The following is a 23,226-nucleotide window of genomic DNA, read 5'->3' as shown; positions in this document are numbered from 1 at the left end:
TTACCGACTCTCCCCTTCTTTTTTCTTTTCCTTGCCCCCACACCCCTTCATGCCCACCCAGGGCAGCAGTGGGCCAGTCCCTCTCCTGGCCACTAGGTGGCAGGCGGGGTTCTCTGGGCCGCTCCAGGGGGCGCGGGCATTTCACTGAGCTTGTGCGGCGACAATGCAGGACCGCCACCGTGGGCTTGTACGGACAGCTTGATGGGAGCAGCTGGAGGCAAACTTTTGTAGAAAGCAGTGCGAACGGTAGATGTGCTCATTCCCAGATGTACTGACTGAGGAATATTCCTAACACAAACTTGTTGGTTTTCTCATCATCATTGATAACCTATTTCCATACCTATAAAAATGGTGTGACATATAAAAGCTGGGGAAAAAAATCAGCATTACTTCCTAGAATAGTGATGCTAGATTTTAAAAACATACATATTATTGTCATATGCTGTAAAGGAGCCTTGCCTAAATATTTTCCTGCCACACACTTGGCCACCAGTAATGCCTTTTGAATTCAATTGATCAGGCTTCCAGTGTTTATTCTTCAGGAATCAAACCAACTTCTATCAAGATCTTTGATATCCTGGGGATACAACAAGTGCCCATGCATACTATGTATTTAATCCAATTCATTTCTTTTTTTAAAAAAATTAATTCCAGTATAATTAACATACAGTGCTATGTTAGTTTCAGGTGTACAATATAGTGATTCAACAATTCCATACATTACCCAATGCTCATCATAAGTGTACTCTTAATCCCCTTCACCTATTTCACCCATCCCCCACCCTCCTCCATTTGGTGACCACCAGTTTGTTCTCTATAGTTAAGAGTTTGGGGGTTTTTGTTTGTTCATTTGTCTCTTTTTTTCCTTTGTTCCCTTGTTTTGTTTCTTAAATTCCACATATGACTGAAATCATATGATATTTGTCTTTCTCTGACTGACTTATTTCACTTAGCATTGTGTCTTCTAGATCCATCCATGTTGTTGCAAATGGCAAGATTTCATTCTTTTTTTATTTTCATTTTTTTAATGAAAAAATTTTCATTTTCATTCTTTTTTAATGACTAATATACCATTGTGTATATGTGTGTGTGTCTGTGTGTGTGTCTGTGTGTGTGTCTGTGTGTGTGTATATATATATATATATATATATAATCACCTCTTCCTTATCTATTCATCTATCCATGGACACTTGGGCTGCTTCCATATCTTGGCCATTGTAATAATGCTGCAATAAACATTGGGGTGCATATATCTTTTTGAATTAGTGTTTTTCTATTCTTTGGGTAAATACGCAGTAGTAGAATTACTGGATCATATGGTAGTTCTATATTGAACATTTGAAGAACCTCCATACTGTTTTCCCCAGTGGCTGCACCAGTTTGCATTCCCACCAACAGTGTGTGAGGGTTCCTTTTTCTCCACATCCACCCAATACTTGTATTTTCTTGTGTTGTTGATTTTAGCTATTCTGACAGGTGTGAGGTGATATCTCATTGTGGTTTTGATTTGCATTTCCCTGATGATGAGTGGTATTGAGCATCTTTTCATGTGTCTGTTAGCCATCTGTATGTAATTTTTGGAGAAATGTCTGTTCATAACTTCTGCCCATTTTTAATTGGATTATTTGAGGTTTTTTGGTGTTGAGTTGTATAAATTCTTTATATATTTTAGATACTAACCCCTTATTGGATATGTCCTTTGCAAATAACTTCTCCCATTCAGTAAGTTGTCATTTGTTCTGTTAGTCCACTACATTTCTTACATGATCCTGCTTGGAAGGCCCATTATACAAATGAAGACACCAAAGGTTAGAAAGATGAAGACACTTGCCCAAAGTGGTGAGTGGCTCAACCCAGTTTTGAACACCACTTTGCAGTTAAGAACTTTAGCCCTAAAATGTAAGGTTTTCTTGAAAGCTTGACCTCCTGACTGAGAAGCCAATTTGCCCTGTCTCATGCTGAGTCACACCATTTCCAGAGGGCACCAAAGCATGATGAAAGGGCAGGTAGCCTTTTACTTCAGTAAAAGTTAATGAGTCAGAGTCTGTAGCATTTTGTAGCAGAGTGCTCGGTGTAAGTAAGACGAGGCTACAGACTGCCAGGGGGAGGCAGATGAGAAAGGACACCAAGTATGGGGTCAGGCAGTCACCATTGCTAGATTTAAAATCAAGCTTTTAGGCACTCCAGCCCAAAGCGTAAACAAGCAGAAACCATAGAAGAGAAGGTGGAATGTAGGATGTGGAAACAGGATGACCAGAATGATGATGCTGATGCTAATAGCTAACCATTACCAGCAATTATAATGTGGCAGGCACTATTTATCAATGCCTCAGAAACTTTCATCAGATCCTAAGACAACCCCATGAGTATCCTCACTTTATAAACGAGAGAATTGAGGGACAGTGAGGAAAAGCAAATTGCCTAAGGACAGATATCTAGGAAGGGTTGGACCTTGAATCCTAATCCCAGGAGTTTGACTTTAGAGTCCACGACCTTAGCTACCAGAAATTATAAACACTAATACTATATTTGAAAGGGTAGTAAAGAGTTTGTAGGAATCAATGAAAGGTCAGGATTAAAAAAAGACATTTGTAAAAAGTGTCATCTTCCCTGTATTTTGATTTAGGTTGGATACCTTCCCGTTTAAGCCCCTTGACAAATGAAATGATTACCCCTTGTCCCATTTTCTTTTGTTAACCTTTTCCCATCATACTTTCTCTTTCTGTGATTGAGTACTCTGCTAAGTTATGATCTAGTTAAGGTCCAAAGTCAACCCCGTTTGGTCATCAAAGCAAGTATGCACAAGAAGGACATTTCAGGGTTTTGGGGGGGGCTGAAATATCCACATAATGCAGACAGCACTTACTTGAACTAAATTACTACAAGGAATGGGATATATTTCCTAAAAGCAGAATCAGACTAAGTACATGGTTACATTTTTACCAGTTATGATTTTTTAATGATTTATTTTTATTTCCTTTCTTCAAATGAAAACTATTTCTAAAGTCAGCAATTTAAAACTATGTGAGATGGTGGAAGATATCTTTTAAAAGTCCTCAGGTTGGGACGCCTGGGTGGTTCAGTCAGTTAAGCATTCGACTCTTGATTTCGAGAGGTCTCAAGATCGAGCCCTGTGTGGGGCTCTGCACTCAGTGCAGAGTCTGCTTGAGATTCTCCCTCTCCCTCATCCCCTACCTCCCCCTGACTCCCGCTCATGCTCTCTCTCTCTTTGTAAAACAAATAAATAAATTTTAAAATAAAAAAAAAAGTGGTCAGGTATGGTTGAAATTCACCAGATATTTCTTAAGCACTGATTGCATGCAAATATTTAAGTCCATTTTTAGAATTCAGTGTTTTTGACATCCTGGATAATTATAATGTATAAGACAGGACATCAGAGGAAAATATTATTTTGACCAGGAAATTAAATAATAACCTCATCATCACTTCTCTAAATATTATCATTGCAGGCTCTTATTTGTACATTTTTACATTTCCTCTCTGGATAAAAGTTACACCTTCAACCTAGCTGCCCAAACCTGTGTCAATCTTGACTCTTCACTTTCCTTGATGCTTCATATCCAATCAATCATATTCTCTACTTACATTACCTTATCTTTTGCATCCTCACTGATATCGCCATGGATCAGAACTCCATAACCTATTGCCTGAACTACTGACACAAGGTCCTAAATCTCTATTATTGATATGCCAGCCTGTCCCAACAGCTGCCAGAGCCATCTTCCTAAACTGCAAATTTGATCATGTTACCCAACCTTCAAATAGTATGTATATAAGCCATAAAATATAAAAAATCTAAAACTCTTTTACATAGCACACAAAGCCCTTAAAGACCTGGCCCTTCAAGACTTGACCTTCTCAACCTGAGGTCCAGTCCCCAGTCTACTCCACCAATCCCCAAAGATCCCCTCCACCAGTGCTCCTCCAAACACATACTACATATCCCACCCACTACTGATGTCCCCTCCACAAGTAATGAAATGCCTCAGCTATTTCTTTGTTTGGTGTACTCCTGTCTGTGTATATTCTACTCTTTTTGCCTCTACTAATACCTGTGTTTATCTTCCTTCTACCTAAAAAACACCTTCTTACCCTCCAATGCCTAACCCAAATATTATACCTCTTTAATAAATTGCATTTCCATTGGACTTGCTGGGTCCCTTCATGTAGAACCCCTCAAATTGTATTTTATTTATTTGCTTTTCTCCCTGCTAGACTGTAAGTTTCTTGTAGGCATTGCTTTCTATGTCTTCATCAACAACAACTAACACAGTGACTGTTTTAAAAGGTTCTTTAGGGACACCTGGGTGACTCAGTTGGTTCAGCATCTGCCTTCAGCTCAGGTCCTGATCTCAGGGTCCTGGGATGGAACCCTGCATCAGACTTTCTGCTCAGCAGGGAGTCTGCGTCTCCCTCTACCTCTGTGCTCTCTCTCTCTCTCTCACTCTCTCCCAAATAAAAAAAAAAAAAATCTTAAAAAAAAAGATTCTCTAATAAATATGTGAGTGAGTGACCAGCAAAGATTCCCTCTGGTGAAGATTTAGTTCCTCACCTAATGGTGAATCAGTACTCAATAGTAGTTCATTTTCCAAGAGAATAAGTTGACTTGTCAAGTCTTGCTCTACCACTGCCTGATAATATGCCATTTAAATATATTTGTCATGTTTAACAGATATTAAATATATTTCTGTTATATTTAACAGAAATTAAATATATCTCACTGGGTAGGTAGAGGTAAATGCTAAGAAAATTTAGATCTGGTGGGTTGTGGTGTTACAAATGATATGTTTCAGGTATTTAATTTGGGGGAAGAGAAATGCTTTGAAATGATTAATTAAATGGTTTGGCTCTGCAATAATTGAAGTATATTTGGAACTATAAAAGACTATGTCTGGATGATTTTGATGAATTGCATCTAAAACATTCCTTTTGTATAATGAATTGATATTCTTGAATGCTGTGATTACAGTGAATTTTAATTTGCAAGTGATGTTAGTGATTTCATTTGTTACTGCTTGAATTTGATTAAAATATTTTCAATTAATTGATATAAATTGGGTGGGGGGACAAACTAAGCATTTTTTTCAAAGTTTTGTTTCCAGAAATGTTCTTTTTATTTGTATTAGCCCTGCTTGGAAGCGAGCTAGCTACACCATATCTGGGGCATGCAAGTCATATCTCTTTGAGAACACAACACTTCATACCAAAAGAAAGTATGCCTTAGGCATAAATCTGTGAGTTAATGATTCTTCCTCTTTCCTCAATCTCCATTCCCTTGGTAAAGATGGAATTGTTGAGGAAGAAATAAACAGTGGGAAGATAAGAATATCCTTTTCTCTAGCTTTTTGGCTAAAATAGTTTTTCCACCTTTCTTGAGTCATTTGGTAACTGAATGCTCCAGGATTCCTCCCAAGTTCCCCCAACACATACAAGAAGAGAACGAATATTTATCGAGCTCCTTCAGTGTGCTCTGAACTATTACATATGTCATTTAATTTGTACAACAACCTTGAAAAGTAAAGATATACTAATTTTTATAGCTGTAGAAATGGAGACTCAGAGAGATGAAATCATTTTTCCAAGATTGTACACTTAGCCTGTAATTGAGCTGACTTAAACCCATGACTGCCAGGTGACTCCTCATGCTCTTCATACTGTGCCTTATTATATCCTCCATTACTCTTCAGCTGAAAAAAAAAATTTCTGTTGGTCTGAAAAGGGAGAATCAGTTATCAATTTTGACTCTCAGTGATCTACTAAAAAAATTCACAGGAGGAAGCACTGAAAAGAAAACCAAGTAGAAGTGTTCAAGTTGCTTAGGGAGGGGAAGACATTCCAGCAAGAGATAACAGCAGGCACAAAGGTACAGAGTTTAGGGATACGTGGGGCCACTTCCTGTCTCCTAGCTATCTCTCTAAGATCAACTCATGGTCCTTGGCTCCTTTCTCCTTGTGTTCTTTTCTTTGGAGAACCCAACCATCATTGTATTTTCAATTGTCAAGTAGTCTTACTTAAGCTCTAGTCATTAGTCTTCACATGGCACCTGGATTGTACCGTCTTCATAACTGGCATCATCTCAACCTCAACACATCCAAAACTCACTTTTATATCAAATAAATTCTTCTGTAATAGTTTCACTATTTCTGTCTTTCTGTTAAATGTAACAAATGCTACTTCCCAGTCTCAAAATGTTAGCCATGTTTAATTTGTCCTTGTCCTCAACTCAAACATATTTAATCAGATATTAGATGTTATTGAGATATTATGTGCTATTTTAAAATATTTTCAAACTAATACATAATACATTTTATATACATCACCCCATTAAAGATCAAGCGAAAGTTATAGGAGTTATACGAGGACTCAGATTATATTTCAATAGCCTGACATTATTAACCAAGTATATCTAGCCAGTATTAATTGAGAATGTGCTGTGTACCAGGAACTGGATAAAGCTTTGAGGATAAAATGGCGAACAAAACAAAATTTCAGCCCTAACAATTTCAATTATATTTGGAGAGAATGATAACAAAAAGTAAACAAATACATAACGTAGTTCCAGATATTAAACAAATACATCATGTAATTCCAGATAGGTATAATTTCTATAAAGAAGGGTGAAGAAAGGTGAGAGACTACAGTGAGCTTTGGCAAGTTATTTTAGATATTTTTAGATACGGTGTCATGAACAGCCTCTCTGAATCAGTTGAACAGAGAGCACAATGAAGTGAGAAAATAAGATACATAAAGATCTGTGAGGTGGAGGCTAAGTGTTCCAGGCAGAGGGTACAGCAGGTAAAAAGATCTTGAGGCAGGAACCAGATTGTCCTCTTAGGCAGCAAGTGAGTCCATTGTGGTTGGGGTAAGATAAGAAGAGGGGAGAACAGTAAGAGAAAAATGCAGACTGGCACTTGAGGATCAGACTAGGTGAGGTACAGATTTTGGGTTTTGTCCTGAATGTGGTGGAAAACTTTGGAAGTTTCAAGAAGTTACATGATGAGAATAATATGTTAAAGAGATCCATCTGGTTTCTAGAGATAGAATAGAGTGTAGACTGGAAAGAAGAGAAGGAAAGAAAGAAATCAGACATCCATTATGACAGGCTTGGTAAGAGATAGGACTTAATCATTAAGTTGTATATAAAGGAAAGAGAAAAAATAAAGATGAGCTCTGGGTTTATGACCTGTGTAAATGGGAGGATTGGGACTGTTGTAATTCAGACTTGGGGAAGAGAGTTTTGAAGGGTAAAATCAAGTGTTCAGTTTTGGACACATTAATACTATGTCTTATAAGTTTAGAGAAGTCCAGGCTAGAGATTAAAATAAAAGGATTGGGGGGAGCCATCCACATGTGATGATAAGAGGATGAAATGAGGAGACACTTGGGACCAGAGATGATCCCAAGGTAAAGGAGAGAAAGTTTGAAGAAAACACAAGTTTGGTTTTGGAATTGTTAAATTCAAGATTCCCAAGAGAATATCTAAGTGAATGAGTCCAAGAAGCTGCTGGAAAACTGGCCTGAAAATCAGGAGAGTTTAGTGTTTGAAGTACAATGAGGGAGAGCCAAGGGAAGAACCAGAGACTAGATAAAGAAAGCAAGTCTGCAGACTAGACAAAGAATTCCTAAAGAATAGACCAAGTACCCCTCCCTCCCAGATGCAAGTGGTGACACCAAAAGAAAAAGAATGATTCATAAATGAAGAAGTAGTCAGCAGCTCCAGCGAAGTCAAACTAGATAGACTTAAGGGTCATCCTTAACTGGATATGGCAACCAGATGTTGCTTTGGGCTTTGACAAAAAGCAATTGAGTCCCCAGACACTTGAGAAGTTCTTTGTCTCCCAGAGGCCCACTTGAAGACAGAAATCATTGTTCATTCATCAGGTAGAACACTTCCATTAGTTGGCTACTGGATTCCATAGAATACATTTTGATGTAATATGAAACTACTGAGATGCAAGTGAAATACCCATAACTGAGGACCCTGTTGGTACCAAGCATAGGAGACCCCACAGCAGCCTTCTCAAAACCTCCACTTGTGATGGATTTCCATTCTTGACATCCTCCTTGCTTGCTGATGCCCGAGTAAAATATCCCTAAACCCATGACACTACAGAGCCACAAGCTTGTAAGATGGGGATGACAAGAGCAGGCAAGGGAACCCTGGGAGCTAGCACCCAAGGACTGTGCTGCCAAATGCAGATCAAACTGGATCCTGAGAAGTGTGAGATGAACAAGGCCCCCTAGAGGGCAGCAGAGCCTCACAGGAAGGGGGAGAAATACCGAAAGGGGTTCGTGGGGTGTTTCACTAGAGGAGACACAAGGGGGCAATGCACACTTTCATGGAGAATGGGATCCAAATTAATGAATTGAAGTCAGTAGAGGTAGGAGGATCTAAGTTGTATACCAGACAACAAAAACAAGTTGGCTAGAAAGAGTTGGGCGGAAGTCAGTCACAGGAAAGCAAGGTTCTCTGCTCAGTGCATGTTTATTATCCTGACTGTAATAATAAATAGGTACTGTTTGCTAAGAACCTATTATTCATCATGTTGTCTGCTGTGAGCTAGATGATATTTTAGGCACTGGAGATAATAAAGATGAATAGAATACCGTTCTTCCCCTAGACAATGCCTCTCCTTGAAGTGGAGCCAGAGATGTAAACAGATAATGTCAGTAGAGAGTTGTAGGTGCTTCAAGTCTTTGTCAGGGGCATGGCAGGGGCACAGAAAAGGACATAGTTATCTAAGAGCAGACAGGAAAGGCCTCAAAGGACAACATGATACTATGGGTCCTGGTGGTAGTGTTTTTTGTCTCTCTTGTGATTTCTCTAGGTCTTCCCTGAAATAATCGTTTTTTTCTCTCCTCATTTATTCCTTCAATCAGCACATTTCTTTTATTAAATCCTGCCAGGTTCTAGTCACAGTCGTGGGCACAGGGATACAGATGTGGCTCTGACATGGCACTAACAGGCAAAGCAATGAGCTTGCCCCCGTTGGTTTTCCTCTTCCTCCCCCTCAATTTACCCTCTCTCTAGGGATGGAGAGAGCTAAGCCCTTAGGTCTGATAGGTCCTGTGTGAGAAGAAAGAAAAATAGAAAAATAACATCATGGGGCACCTGGGTGGCTCAGTCAGTTAAGCATCCAACTCTTGATTTTGGCTGAGGTCGTGATCTCAGTGTCCTGAGATGAAGCCCACATGGGGCTCTGTGCTTAATGGGGAGTCTGCTGGAGATGATCTCTCTCCCTCTGTCCCTCCCCCAGCTCACTCACATGCATGCACACACGCACTCAATCTCTCTCTCAAATAAATAAATAAAATCTTTTAAAAAAAAAAAGGAAAAAATAACATCATGTCCTTTTGCTTATGCATTCAACAACCCGTGACTGCACAATGTGCCTCTCAGCCCAGGTTAAATTAGAATTCCATCATGAGATTTGCCATTTTAGTTCTATGATCCGTCAGTCTTGGCCACATGTGGTGGTGTTGTTTTCACCCTGGATTTAGTGTTCTCTGACTGTTTAGGGCATCCATGTTTGTCATCCCCATTAGATTATAAACTCTTTGAGGTCAGAGGCTGTGAAACATATTTTCTTAATGTCAACTACAGAACCAAGCTAGTGCTAAGTATCTAGAAGACACACGATATGTGTCTGAGTATATTATTTATAAGAAGGACCTACTGTCAAATTCCAACATCAATATTCACAAGCTGTGTGAACTATAGTTCTCTTTTGAATAAAGTAATCACTACCCCTCCTCAGCATTGTAAGGATGCTTGAGACAATATGTAAAAACTCCTAACACAGTGGAAACTTATGTTTGCCCCCCTCCTCTTCCTATTCTTTGGCTTCTCCTTGACTTTTTTAAGTTGAGTTTTCTTTTCCCTTTTAGTCATCCCTTTGTTAATGTTGGTTCTAATGTCTAGAGCACAACCTTCTGAATTCAACAGCTCAGATATGTGTCTGGCTTTGCCCCCTCTTACTGTGTGACTTTTAGCAAGTTACTTAACCATTCTGTGGCTCAGTTTCTTTATCTGTAAAATGAGGATGATAATAGTACCTACCTCATAATGTCTTTGTGAAGTTAAATGCTAAAATCCTCATGTAAAACATCAACACTATGAGTTAAGTAGCCTTGCTCCCATTATTCAAAAAGAAAATTTTTTAAAAAGTTATATAAGTTACTCAGAATCATACAGCTAGTAAGTGGTATTGCTAGGAAGCAAACATGTTGACTAATTCCAAAGCCAGTACACTTAATTACCTTGATTTATTGCCTATCTCAAGTAAACTAAAACCCAACATATTTAGAAAGATTTGGAGAACTACTGCATTTCTACCTATATGTGTGTTTGTATATGATTATTTAGAGATATGTGTGCAATTGTGTGTATAAATGTATGTGTATTCATATCAGTTTATGTATATATATGTAGTATATTTGATGCTACATAGCTGCATACTTTTGTTTATCACACTCTGCCATGATAAACTCCTGTACTTCTAGATCACCAAGCAACTACTAGCTCAGTACTTGGTATATAATGAGTACTTAAGAAACAAGTAAATTTACTAAAGAAAAGACCTTGTAGCATCATTTTTATGTAATGTTTCTTTGGGTGTCTCCCATTATGAAATTAAAACAATCTCACTTTCAATTTATTGTGATAGACATTAAACAATGTGGAATCTGCTCAGAAATGGCAAAATTAGTAAATCCATCTGTTGTAGTTATATGTGATTATAATAAACCATAAGACATTATCTTAAGACCAGGAGAAGTGTAATTGCCTTTATTAAAATGATACTATTAAAACAATGAAATGAAGACTAGAAGGGAGGTGGAAAGGCAGTCCTTAGTCAAAGACTTGTGATTTTAGTACATTCTGTCCAGTGCACTAGAGATGATTTTTGTGATACTCAATGTGAGTCAGAGCACAACTCAGCAAACCCAGACTTGCCACAACTGCTCCCCTCTCTCTGGGGGTGGCCCCCTCTCTCAGGCAGCTGCCACGGTCACAGGAAGCATGACCTCCCAGCACTCCTCAGCCCCTCACATGCATGCAGGGATCAGGAACACCGCATCCTCCCTCTGTCACCCCTACCCCCTCTTGGTCCTATCAAAATCCAGTGATTTTTAAACCTGAGAGAAAGGGGAACTAAGATTCTTGGCAGTAGTTGGAAACACTTTTTATTTGTACCTCAGTAGTCAAGAGACAGAAAAGTAAAGAAAAGGAAAAGTTTTGTGTGTGGCTGTGGGGCCGGAGCAATGAAGGTGAAGGAAGAGGACAGAGGGAGAAAGGAGGGTAGCCAACAGAACAAGTCTGTTGCGATCAGAATCGGTGAATGACCGTGTGTGTACAACAGAAAGGGAAAGGCAGTTTAGATGGAACTAGGTTTGGATAAATATTACTGCCTCGCCTTTGATAAACGTTCTTGCTTTTACCGTCTCTACAGCTGCAATCTGCAAAGAAGTATTCGCTGAGTTGCCGCTGTGTGCCAGGCTCTGCGAGAGGTGCTTGCAAAGGGAACACACATGCCCTTGGCTCCCATGAAGTTTACAGTTTAGTGAGAGAGATAATGAGCTAGTAGGCAAACTGATATCTAATTAGAATTTGAAATAAGTGTTCTGAAGGTGCTACTAAAGACCAATAGGAGAGAAGGGTTGAGATAAAGAAAAGAACCTCTTTTGCCTGCATTTCTCTTTCAAATCCAGCCTACATTCCCATAGCCTGAGTTAGGGCATGTGGGAGCACCCAGATCCTGCAAGCAAGTCTGGATGGTGGTAAAAATCAAAGATTCATTAACCCACAAGATGTAATGGGAATCATCCAGGTCCTATCCCATAGGAGGACCCATAGCTTCCGAAGTTTTAGGGGACATGTGGAGAAAACAGGACAAAATGTTTTGCATCAGAATTGTCTGGGGAAAACCTGCCAGGTTATAGAAGTTATTAGAACAAAAAAAAAAAAAAATGACAGGTATAAAAGTACGATTAATATGCACCTGTTAAGATTAAGAATTTTACATAAACTCTCTCACCTGATCCCCAACATGTCCGTTTGGCAGGTGGGGCAATTGTAACTCAGAGAGCATTAAAGTCCACTAATATAACACAGCTGGTTTATGGTTTCCTTGTGGGAGAGCAGGCAAACTCTGCGAAGCAGTAGATTCAAGTTTTGTTTTTTGGGGTTTTTTAAGATTTATTTATTTTTAATTTTTTTAAAGATTTTTTTTATTTATTTGAGAGAGAGAGAGCACAAGTGGAGGGAGGTACAGAGGGAGAAGCAGACTCCCTGCCTAGTAGGGAGCCCCACGGAGGGCTCAATCCCAGGACCCTGGGATCATGACCTGAGCCAAAGGCAGATGCTTAACAGACTGAACCACCCAGGCACCCTGATTTATTTATTTTTTAATTTTATTCATTTATTTATCAGAGAGAGAGAGAGTGCACAAGCAGGGGGAGTAGGCAGAGGGACAAGCAGACTTCCCACTGAGCAAGGAGCCAGACACGGGACTTGATTTATTTATTTTAGAGAGAGAAAGAGCGCAAGCGAGCAGGTATGTGGAGAGAGGAGGGGCAGAGGCAGAGGATCTCAAGCAGACTCCCCGCTGAGCACAGACCTCCACGTGGGGCTCAATCTCACAACAAATGAGATTACAACCTGAGTTGAAACAAAGAGTCAGACACTTAACCAACTGAGCCACCCAGGCACCCCAGGAGATTCAAGTTTTGTGAGACTTAAGGTCATACAATTTGGGAAGAGACTCTATTTAAGAAAAAGATAACAAAATGTGAATACAAAAATAGAAACTGCCTTGCAAGGGACTGCTGTAAGTGAGGGCCCCTGAGTCTCCATTACTTTCAGAGCAAATCGGCTTCCACAGAGAAGCACTGAGGTTTGGGCTCCAACCAACCCCCAGACTGAGAAAATGAAGTTATTAAGTGCAGATTGTAACCAAGGTCAGTATGGGAGAGGGGAAGAGGGATCAGGCTCCCTCTCCACTAATATAAAAAGTGTCAAAAGAAGAGCAGAAGCAGGGGCTTAAGCTAGGAGATCAGAAAAAAGATAAAAGCGTTCAAAAAATAGCACAGTTCCCGGTGTGCCTTCAGCCATTTAAGAGAGAACCAGGCCCAAGAAATGGCCCTGCTAGTGTTGGTAATGAGCATTTTAGTGAGAAACAATATGCATCAGAGTTAACCAATCTGGTAACCTCAGGTAAATCGCTTCATCTCCCTGCATCCTGGCTCTTCCTCATTTGTACAATAGGGAAATCAGTAGTACCTAATGTGTAGGGCATCGGTAAGTTTGGGCACTCAGCATGTGTCTGGTATATTCCCAGTGCTCTGTAAATATTGGCTCTTCTTGTCATTACCCAGCTTGGTCTGACTCCAAAGCTTTTCCAGCTGTTTATGCACAAAAATGTTAGGAAAAATTCCTGTTGGAAAATGACTCATCGGTTTTCAGGAAGAATAATTTTGTCTGAAAATCCCTCAGTCCTAAGAGAGAAGCCAGCAACTTTTAATTAATGCTTTGCCACGACGTTTCTTTAGGCTGATCCTATTCTCTTCTGGAGATCCTCCCTCTGGTCAATCAATGTTGTGCTCCTCCCTGAAAAGTTTTCCCTGTTGAGGAGGTTGGGTAAGCTTGTAAAGCACCTTAGAATTAGTTTTAAAATCTGTATCTTCCTGGGTTTCTATTGTGAAACAAATAGCATCAAAAACAGAACAAAACAAAACACATGGTGAAAGGCAATGACTTCAGATGATTCATATCTGAAAACAAGTTCTCATCATAAGTGGGATTAAAATACATCCTTGGGGAATTTTCTGGAAGCTAAATGACTACTCAATACAAAATTTAACACATTTCCATAATATTGCTACGCTATAATTTATTAAACCATTCTCCAGCGATTTGTTCTTGTTTTGTTTAGTTTCTGCTATTTTTCTACTACACTGAAAGGAAAAAAATCTTTGTGCAGAAGCCTTTGAGCTTCTGTTGAGTTATTTCCTTAGCTTAAATTCCTATAAATAGAATTCCTGGGCCAATAAAGCTGATTCTTTACATTTTAATTGCTTATTTGCATTGCTTCCCCACCTGTCAACTTCTACCTTCCTTTTATTTTATAGAGAGGGAGCAGTATGCTCCATGGCAGCTTCTCAAATACTTTCCCAACCTATGTTCATCGCTGACATTATTTTCTCAGGCTATTAATCATGCTTATTTTTTTGTTTTTAATCTGACATGTCTGAGTGAATCAACTTGACATTGCAAGTCTGGACAAAGCTATTTTTTTTTTCTGGATACGGGGGGCCACAAGATCTGTGGGAACAAGTATTAAACCATTTGAATATATTTACTTGCGTACAGACACACAGGGGACAGAAGGATGAGACTGAAGTAGGGAATCCTTTGTAATCATGAACTAGATTTAGCCTTACTCTTTTCCTCTAAAGTGAAGATCTGTAAGGACTCCCCTTCTGTCTTCTGCTAGAATTTTCCCCTGAGCAATTTGACTTGGAAGATTGACTTGGGATTTCCTGCACTTCTCTCTGTAACACTTCAGACATGTTGAAAAAGTCTACCACCTCATCTTGTGTATCTTCTGATACGGCGCAGAATCCCCTACATCAATACCGACCAACAGCTGTTCTCAGCAATGCCTCTTTGGCCTTTAGATTTTTGTGTATTCCCTTGTAGGTAAACTCCAGTCAGAGGAATGGCAGTCTGTTTCCATGTTAGCAGGGGGCCTGGAGGGTTATCTCTCCTACTTGGCCATGGTGTAGTCAAATTTGACCTTTGAAAAAAACAATAGGTCTATATTGTACTCAAAGCCCACCTGCATTAAGTACACACTATTCCCTTCATGTATGACATTTTCAGTCCCTCAAATGGGCTATCAGATTATTTAGAAAAGGTTTGTTTGTTTCAGTGTAAATTGACATTAAGAAGTGAGGTGTTGGGTCGCCTGGGTGGCTCAGTCGGTTAAGCGTCTGCCTTCGTCTCAGGTCATGATCCCGGGGTCCTGGGATCGAGCCCTGCATCAGGCTCCCTGCTCTGCAGGGAGCCTGCTTCTCCCTCTCCTCCCCACTTGTGCTCTCTCTCACTATCTCTCTCTCTCTCTCAAATAAATAAATAAAATCTAAAAAAAAAAAAAAAAGGAATACATTAAAAAAAAAGGAGTGAGGTGTTAATAAAAAGCATGATGTTTGGAGGTGGAACATATGTTTTCTAGGCCTGTTTCTGTAACTGGCCATTATGGAGACTTGGCCAGATTGTAAAGCATTCTGAGCCACAGGTTCTCCTGAAGGATGAGGATAATAATTACTCTGTTTGTTGAGAGAATCAAATGGTACAGGAAACGTTGTCTAAGATATTGGAAATACTATTCAAATGTATATCATAGTTTCTCTCCTTAGTTTATCATTGTCAGCATCCAAAATTAGGATAATCCTAAAGGTGATGTGGCAATAAATCTGGGAAATAAAATGCTGTGGGTTGCACTCTGCCTCATACATTTTAAAATCAGAAACTGTTTTTAGATGATTGCTAAGGATACTACCCAAGGGTAGGTATCTGATCTGAACTGTGTCTGGAGTCCAAAAGCTGAGGCTAGGCTGGTGTTTGAGGAGCCAGCATGGGAACAGAGCTGGATGTCTCCAAAGCTGTTATGAAAGTCTGTACTGGGACAGAGGGGAGCTGTTAGGAAGGCCCATACTGGGACAGAAGGAAAGGGAAACAGTGACTGAAAACTAAAGGCAGAAACATTCTGTCCAAAGCCAGGAAGGCAAAGGAAAAACTAGGAAATAAAATCTGGCTCCAACCTCAGACATGATGGCAACTGGAAGAGAAATCCAAAATCATCCGAAAGCCAGGACCACCTTTGCACGGGTCTGTAACTGGACGAGGTGAGGGATGATCACATAGGGAAACAGACTGGTATTCTTTATTTTGTTTTTCTTGACACTTTCTTAGTCTAGTGACAGGAAAGGTGATTGAGGAAAATCTTTGGCAAATCCGTGCGGACTGAGGCCAATGCTGCAAACATGTGACCAAAAGCTTTATTGAAGTACTCATCAGTGCTCTGAGTTGTGATAGTGCCCATTAGTTAATCAGTTGGAAAATGCAACACTAAACCCAGAGTAACTGGTTACTTTGGTTTCCTGGACGCAATTCCGGTGTGTGTGTATGTGTGTGTGTGTGTTGGGTGTGGGCACTTCCCACACCAACAAGCAATTCTCTTGAAGTTGGGTATCCTATAATTCAAGTCAATTCTGGCACTTTCAACCTGGAGATGCCACAGGTTAAGGGTTCAGTACTACAAGATTGTCCCCCCTCCACGACCCCTTCTGATGCCAGTCACAAGCCCAGGCTATCACCTGGGCTTCTGACCGACCAGCTGTAGATTGGAGGTTCCAATGATCCCCTCTTTGGACTTCTGAGACCGTTGCCAGTCAGGTTGTTACCTGTATTTCTGACCAGCTGGCTATAAGCCAGAGATTCTCATGACCCCCGCCTCAGGTTTGAGTAATTTCCTCGAGTGGCTCACAGAACTCAGAGCAACATTTCACTTACCAGAGCACAGGCTTATTGTAGGACATAACTCAGGAACAGCCAGATGGAAGAGATGCATAGGGCAGGTATGTGGATCTTCTGTGCCCTTTCGGGGGGAGCCACCCTCCCAGCATCTCCATGTGTACAGCAACCCATAAACGTTCCAAATCCGTCCTTTTGGGGTTTTATGGAGGTGTTATTACAAAGGCATGATTGATTACATCACCAACCACTGGTGGTTGAACTCAGTCTCCAGGCCACCTCCCCTCCCCCACCTCCCAGGGCAAGGGAGTGGGCCTGGAAGTTCCAGCCCTCTAATCCACTGGCAACCAGCCCCCATCCTTAAGTGCTTTCAGGATTCAGCTTATTAACATAGCAAAAGGCATCTTTATGACTCTCAACACTTAGGAAATTCCAAGGGTTTGGGAAACCTTGAGCCCGGAACAGTAGAAGAAGATCAAATACATCAAAGAAATATATATATATTCTCATATATATTTGGTCATCCGTATTACTTATATTTGGTCATCTGAATAACCAAATATATATTTTTCTTATAAATCACCATATTACACGGTTAGGACTACAATTAGCATGGCTTCCAGTAAATTAACAGTGGTGTTTGTACCATGGTTATAAGGTCCATTTGTTTAGGTATTCTCTAAGTGTGGGTTATTGAGAAAATAATCCTTTGTTCTACCCAGTCTGTCTCCCTCTTTTTCTTCCTATACAAAATCTAACTCTATGAAGATTCTTATACTTTTTTATATACAATAGTATGTATAAAAGGGAACAATATTTAAAAGAAGACAAATGATTAGGTAAGACTAGAGCATCTGTTAGTAACTTGCTTCTTTAGGGTCTTCATAAATACACACACAGAGAACTTATAAATATCCAAACCTAATGCTATAAACAACCTTAGAAATTCTCAGACTCGGCTATGGTAGAGAAAGCAACAAAAGCAAAGTAAAAGCTAGGAGGATTTTGGCATCAGAGAATCTAAAACCTAATCCAAAGTGGCTGACATGATAAGACTCACATAAAACAAAGTTCTGAAATGAAACAGGCTAATTCCATTGCTCAGAGATATTGTCTAGGACCTACATTCTTCTAATCTTCTGTGCCACCATTTTTTAGAATGTTGGCTTACCTTCTGTCATGCCTACAACATGTGTGTAGCATTGCTAAGTACCATACCAGACAATTGTCCATAGCAAAAAGATACCATGATTTCCAGTGTTTTGTTTGCCATGAGTAAAAAAAAAAAAAGAAAAAAAGAGAAACTGTTCTTAGAAATCTCCAGAAGACCCTCTCTCTTGATCATTGGTTGGAACTGATAAACAATATGCTCCTTCTTCCCCTCCTTCTCCACTACACTGTGAACTCTGTGAAGCAGGACCTATGGATTATTTATCTCTATATCTCTAGGCCAAAGTGCATTGTCTAGAATTAAATGGATGCTCAACTAAAGTCTATTGAATAAGGTAATCTATTCCATCCACTTGGCTTGATTTAATGAGCCATTTTTATTCAAATACTAAAGACTTTTAACATCTTAAAAGAGAAGAAAATTAAGAGAAAGGCCTCTATCCAGGACTAATAATGACTTTGCTTTTATTGCATTTTGTTTTATTTCATATTAATTTTGAGACAGCAAGAAAAGAAACTTACGGATGAGATGACTATACCAAGGGTAAACAAGTCTTCTGATACCAAGTCACTTTATCACTGCCTGTTCATCCAGGGGCATGGATGAAGTGGCATCATATCAGGCTCCAGTTTTAGAAAGGAAAAAGGCAATAAACTTTAAGAGTCTTGGGCCCTTGCCAGCTCTACTAACAGTTATTCTTTACCAGTGAGGCTTGTGATGTTGGTCAAGTCAGTTAAATTAAGTCTCAGTGTCCTCATGTGGCAAATGAGCATAACTGTACCCTCTTTAGTTACCTACAGGCTTAAACTGATGGATAAAAAAAGATTATTTCTATGAAAGCATGTTGTCTCTGAAAACTGTCCATATAGCAGACTAATGTTGGGAACCTTACAACTTATTTTAAATGAAACATCTAGTACCTTCTAGGTGTGGTGAATTTCCAGTTCTGATACAAAAGCTGTTTGAGCTATCCACCACAATGCAGGCAGCCCAATACTGATTGTTCAACTTGAGTTTAATAGTTATATGAGCGTCTTACATCCAAGAAGCATCTCTTCTCTTTTGGCATCATGAGGCTCTAATATAATGCTCAGACATAATGCCCAAAGCTTTTTTAATGAAAAAAAAAATTTGAAAAAAAAAAAAAAAAAACACAATGGAAGGCAACACATTACAATGAATAAAAGTGTGGGTTCTAAACTTAGACTCCCTGTGTTCAAAATCCTTGATCAATCTACTTAATCCTTACAATTTTAGGTTTCTTCTCTTCAGTAAAATGGATATAATCATAACAGAGCCTCTGCCACAGATTGTTGCCAGGATTAAATTTAGGTAAAATCCTAGGACCATGTCTGGTGCATGGTAAACACTAAATGAATTCCAATTTATTGATATTAATCTTTTGCTTAGAAGCTAGGAATTGCCTTCCTTTTACCATTGACTATTAAATGTGTTGACAGTATAGAGTAATAGGCCATGTAGAAGGGTAGATCATGTGTGGTTTAAAAAGCAGTAACAAAATCATGCCCAACGTGATCCATATGCCATCACAAGCATCTAATACGTATTACAGGTCAGCCGCTGCAGGGAAGAGCAGAAGCCCGCTTTACCATGGGACCACCCTCTGCAGCCACCTCTCTTCCTCAGCCTGGCCAGTTAAGCACACAATCATATCTCTCTGTTTGCTCCTGTCCTTGTTCATGCTTACCAGGTACAAAGACAGGAGACTGGCCCAGCACAAGTCGGAAATAGAGTGTTTCACCCCCAAAGGGAGTGTGGGGAATGGTGGGAGAGCAACAATGAGCAGGTAAGCAAACTGTGAGTGGCCTGAGGTGGTGTGAACTCAATGTCCGCAAGCTAGAGGAACAGGCGGCTCCCTGGTCTAGGTCCTCGCTCCACTGTGTCCCCCATGCAGTGTGTCCAACCAGGGCCACCACTGGTTTTCTGTGTGTTTGATTTGCAAAACCCATGCCATCCCCATGTGAAGTGATGGGAGCCTCCTGTCCCAGATGCTGCTGTTTCCCAGGGTCCTGTGCTTTGCATGTCTGAAGGCTTAGCTCACATTCAGTTCTCCCATGGAGTTTAACTTACTGGTCAAATGCTTCTGGAGGTTGCAAAGTGGAAGAGATTGGAGGCAATTCACGTTTCAGGACTGTCCAATCAGTTGTCAAAACAAATGCAAAAGCCTAGGACTGGTTCTGAGGGAGGGACTGCAATGAGGGAATATTCTAGCCCTGACCCCAGAGAAACCTGGGAATTAATCTGACTTCCTTTCAGTGTAACATCATCTTACAGCCAAGGTCAAATGCCGTTCCAAACTAGTGAGCTGTCAAGGCAAGAGGCTTTTCATGAACTGAAATCCGGAAAGCTAGTCCTCCTCTAGCTACCATAGCTTTGCAGCTCCTTTCTTTCTCTGTGTCTGGTGGCCAACACCCCCTGTCGCTACGCTATGCATGTTCCTTCCTACCAGGCACTCCCAACTGAGCTATGCCCAGTCAACTGGGTTATTTAGAACTTTAAGCATCAACTTAGCTGTGTTGCATGAAATGAACGTGCTTTATTGCATGGGACCGTGTTTCAAGAAAAGGGCTCTGGAGACAAGTACTGTCAAGATTGGCATTAAACAGTTTCAGAATGTCGGAGGAGACTTGAGCTGGGGACTCATTCACCATGAACTAACTCTCTACTTCTACTTTGTTGTGGCATTTCCCCATCCATCGGTGGTACAAAGGTGTGGAAGGGAAGCTCCTGCAGGTCAGCCTGGGTGAAAGAAAAGGGGAGGTGCAGGAAGTACAGTGTGTACATGTGTGTGTGCGTGTACTGAGAGCAGAACTTGGGATCCATCTGCACGGCAAGAAGATAATCCTGTGGAGCCCTGTTGAACTTTCACCCCAACCATTGTATTTGCTTACTCTGTAGTAGGCTCCTTCTGGCTTTCAAAATAATGTCTAACTTTTTCCAAGGACCACCACATGGCACAATTTCTGGAGGGGGGCAGTGGAATTCATGTTGCTGTCTGTGAAAATGGTGCCTGGAACTGTGTAGCATATAGTCTGACCAATCATTTAGAGCAGCCCTGGCCGAGAGCTTGGCCAGCTTTGTCCAAGGCAATGAGAGCGTGTGTACCTGTGTAGGCATATATATGTGTGTGCACATTAGTGTATCTGATGTCCTTCTGCCCATGATCCCTTTATACAGCCATCTTTGGATCTCAATGTGTCCAGAAGATAAGCCTCAATGGATCATTTTGTGGGAGTAACACAACAGACCACTATTGGGCCTACTGGTTTCCTTCCATTCACATATGACAAAGTGCCAAAATTCCTGTCCTTGAAAATCAGTCAAACAGCACTGGAGTTGGCTGGACAAGATGAAAATGACTGTCTCAAATGAATACAGGGGCTCTGTCCAGAGTGACTTCTGATTTGAAGCAATTGTCTAGGACTGGACCTCCCAAACTTGTCTGCCTATCAAATGTACTGAGACAAAATCTGTACTGTAACAAGTTTCCCAGGTCGTTCCAATTTATATCCATAAACTGATATTGTGGAATAATCCATTCGTCTAGGAGATGACATGGAGCTATTTGTGGTAAACATTAGGTCTCCATTGTGTCATGCATTGTTCTTGGGAGTGTTTAGATCCAATCAGCCCAACGATTAGATTTGCAGTCTTGATTGAATATGGGTGAGGAGATGGACAGGAGATAGTAGGACACAAAGGATAAGGGACTCCAGGTCAACTAGACCATTATTCCTTGGTCAGGTCCAGATCTATAGAGACAGCAATTCAATGTATCTACACTGGGAATAGTCCAAGTTTCTCTACAATAGCAAGATAATAGTTAGCTTTTATTTCCTCACTTGTTTGTATATAGCCAAGGTAATGACAAGGCTTATTACATTTATATATCCAGGTAAGCCCAGGGGACTATTGCATGCACTAATAGGGATAGTTCTGTTGGAATGACCACCTCAGCCCCATGGATAAGCATAATTCACTGGCGACAAATGGTCTTCCCTTCCTACTTTTTCTTCCTTCCCATTTCTTTAGCATTAAATAAAACCTGATAGAAGAGAGTGAAAGTATGTGGGAGGGAAAGTGAGTCCTTCAGTGTTCTAAGAGAGTTTTCCATTAGGGAGGAGAAAATGCCTAGAGACCCATAAAAGGAGGGGCCAAAATGTCTAAGACTGTCAAATCTTTTTTTCCAACTTCATATTTGTTTATATAAATACACACACATACACACACAATGACATTTATCTGGGAGAAATAAGTTGAAAATGAATATTAAGAGAAAAGGTGTCAGAGAGGAGACAATGGCAACGTAGACCATTTCTAAATAAGAGGTTACAGTAGTTAATCCCAGTGTGCTTCCTCTGGAACTGAATAGAAGGGCTGGGGAAAGAATCACTATTGGACTTCTACAGATACTTCTAGCATCAGCTGTTGAGGCCCTCTTTCGTATCAGCTCCCACTCTTCCCCACCCCCGCCAGTTTCTTCCCAGAGTCAGAGTCAAGCATATTTACTTTGCAAACATCTGGGCTGGTTCTGTGGTCTTAACCAAACAACCGTCCCAGGGAGGGGCTAAGGGAAGCTCAAACAATCGCAGAAACCCTGGAGTGTCACCCTGCATCTCATTTGCCTATGTTTTCTATGCTGAAACTTATGCAAAGGACAGGACCTGGAGAATTCATGCCTGGGCTGATTCTTCCAGAGCCAAGTTACCTGGCAGAGAGAGAAAGTTTTCTGGTGCATGCAGCCCTAGAGCTGAACACTGTCATCTTCCCTGAAATAATGACAGAGCCTTAGAGACACTCCCTCACTTCTCCCTTTTGCCTCCACCCCCACATTTGGAAAGGAGTAAGAACATTATATATATCCCTAACACTCTAGCTTCCTGAAATATCATGTTGTTGTTTTCCTTTTATGTGAATTTTTCCCCTTCTGTAGGAATCGAGCATAACTTGCCATCTTTTCATATTTCCACAGTGGACAGTCTAAGTGTGTTTCAGAGCAGAGACCTCCTGATTGCAGGAGAAGTGAAAGAGAATCCGAAACAGGGAGGTGCTCTAAGAATGGGGAATTCTCGTGTGAGTTCACACTGAGATGGTCCACCTCAGAGATGGCTAAAACCTCAACAGTGAAAGTTATTATCTCTGGTTTCAGCCAGGCCATTCTATCGGAGTGCTCATTGGAGTCTGCGTTCTGAAGTGCTCATGTTGTACCCCGTGAAGGAGAGGCACAGACATCTGAGCCTCCGGGTCTCTCTTTGGAAAAATGCTCCCTAATCAAATGAAATAGATCTATAGTCCCCCTCCAGGGCTTGAAGGAAGGAGGGTGGTATGTGGTTATTTTTACTGTTGCAATGTCATGATATCAATTAGGTGATGTATTAATCCCCAATCACTTGAGTAACTGATTTTCACCTAGTAGGTGTAGCATCTAATTTTAATGAGTATTAATATTTCATAGAGCCTTCAGAGAATCTGGTAA

At 40.5% G+C, this 23,226-nt stretch overlaps 1 protein-coding gene across 1 annotated transcript in view; it reads left to right on the top strand.

The window, feature by feature from the left end:
• The window catches only part of GRM5 (glutamate metabotropic receptor 5), a 576,450-nt gene that overhangs the window by 532,460 nt on the left and 20,764 nt on the right, over positions 1 to 23,226 (top strand). The window contains exon 9 of the mRNA XM_021679107.2: positions 19,441 to 19,536. Coding sequence (XP_021534782.1) covers positions 19,441 to 19,536 — 96 coding nt within the window. The remainder of the gene's footprint in view (positions 1 to 19,440; positions 19,537 to 23,226) is intronic.

The sequence above is a fragment of the Neomonachus schauinslandi genome, chromosome 11 (assembly GCF_002201575.2).
Source record: "Neomonachus schauinslandi chromosome 11, ASM220157v2, whole genome shotgun sequence".
Classification (NCBI taxonomy): domain Eukaryota; kingdom Metazoa; phylum Chordata; class Mammalia; order Carnivora; family Phocidae; genus Neomonachus; species Neomonachus schauinslandi.
The sequence above is the reverse complement of the archived record's forward strand: the minus strand, read 5'-3'. Positions and strand labels throughout refer to the sequence as shown.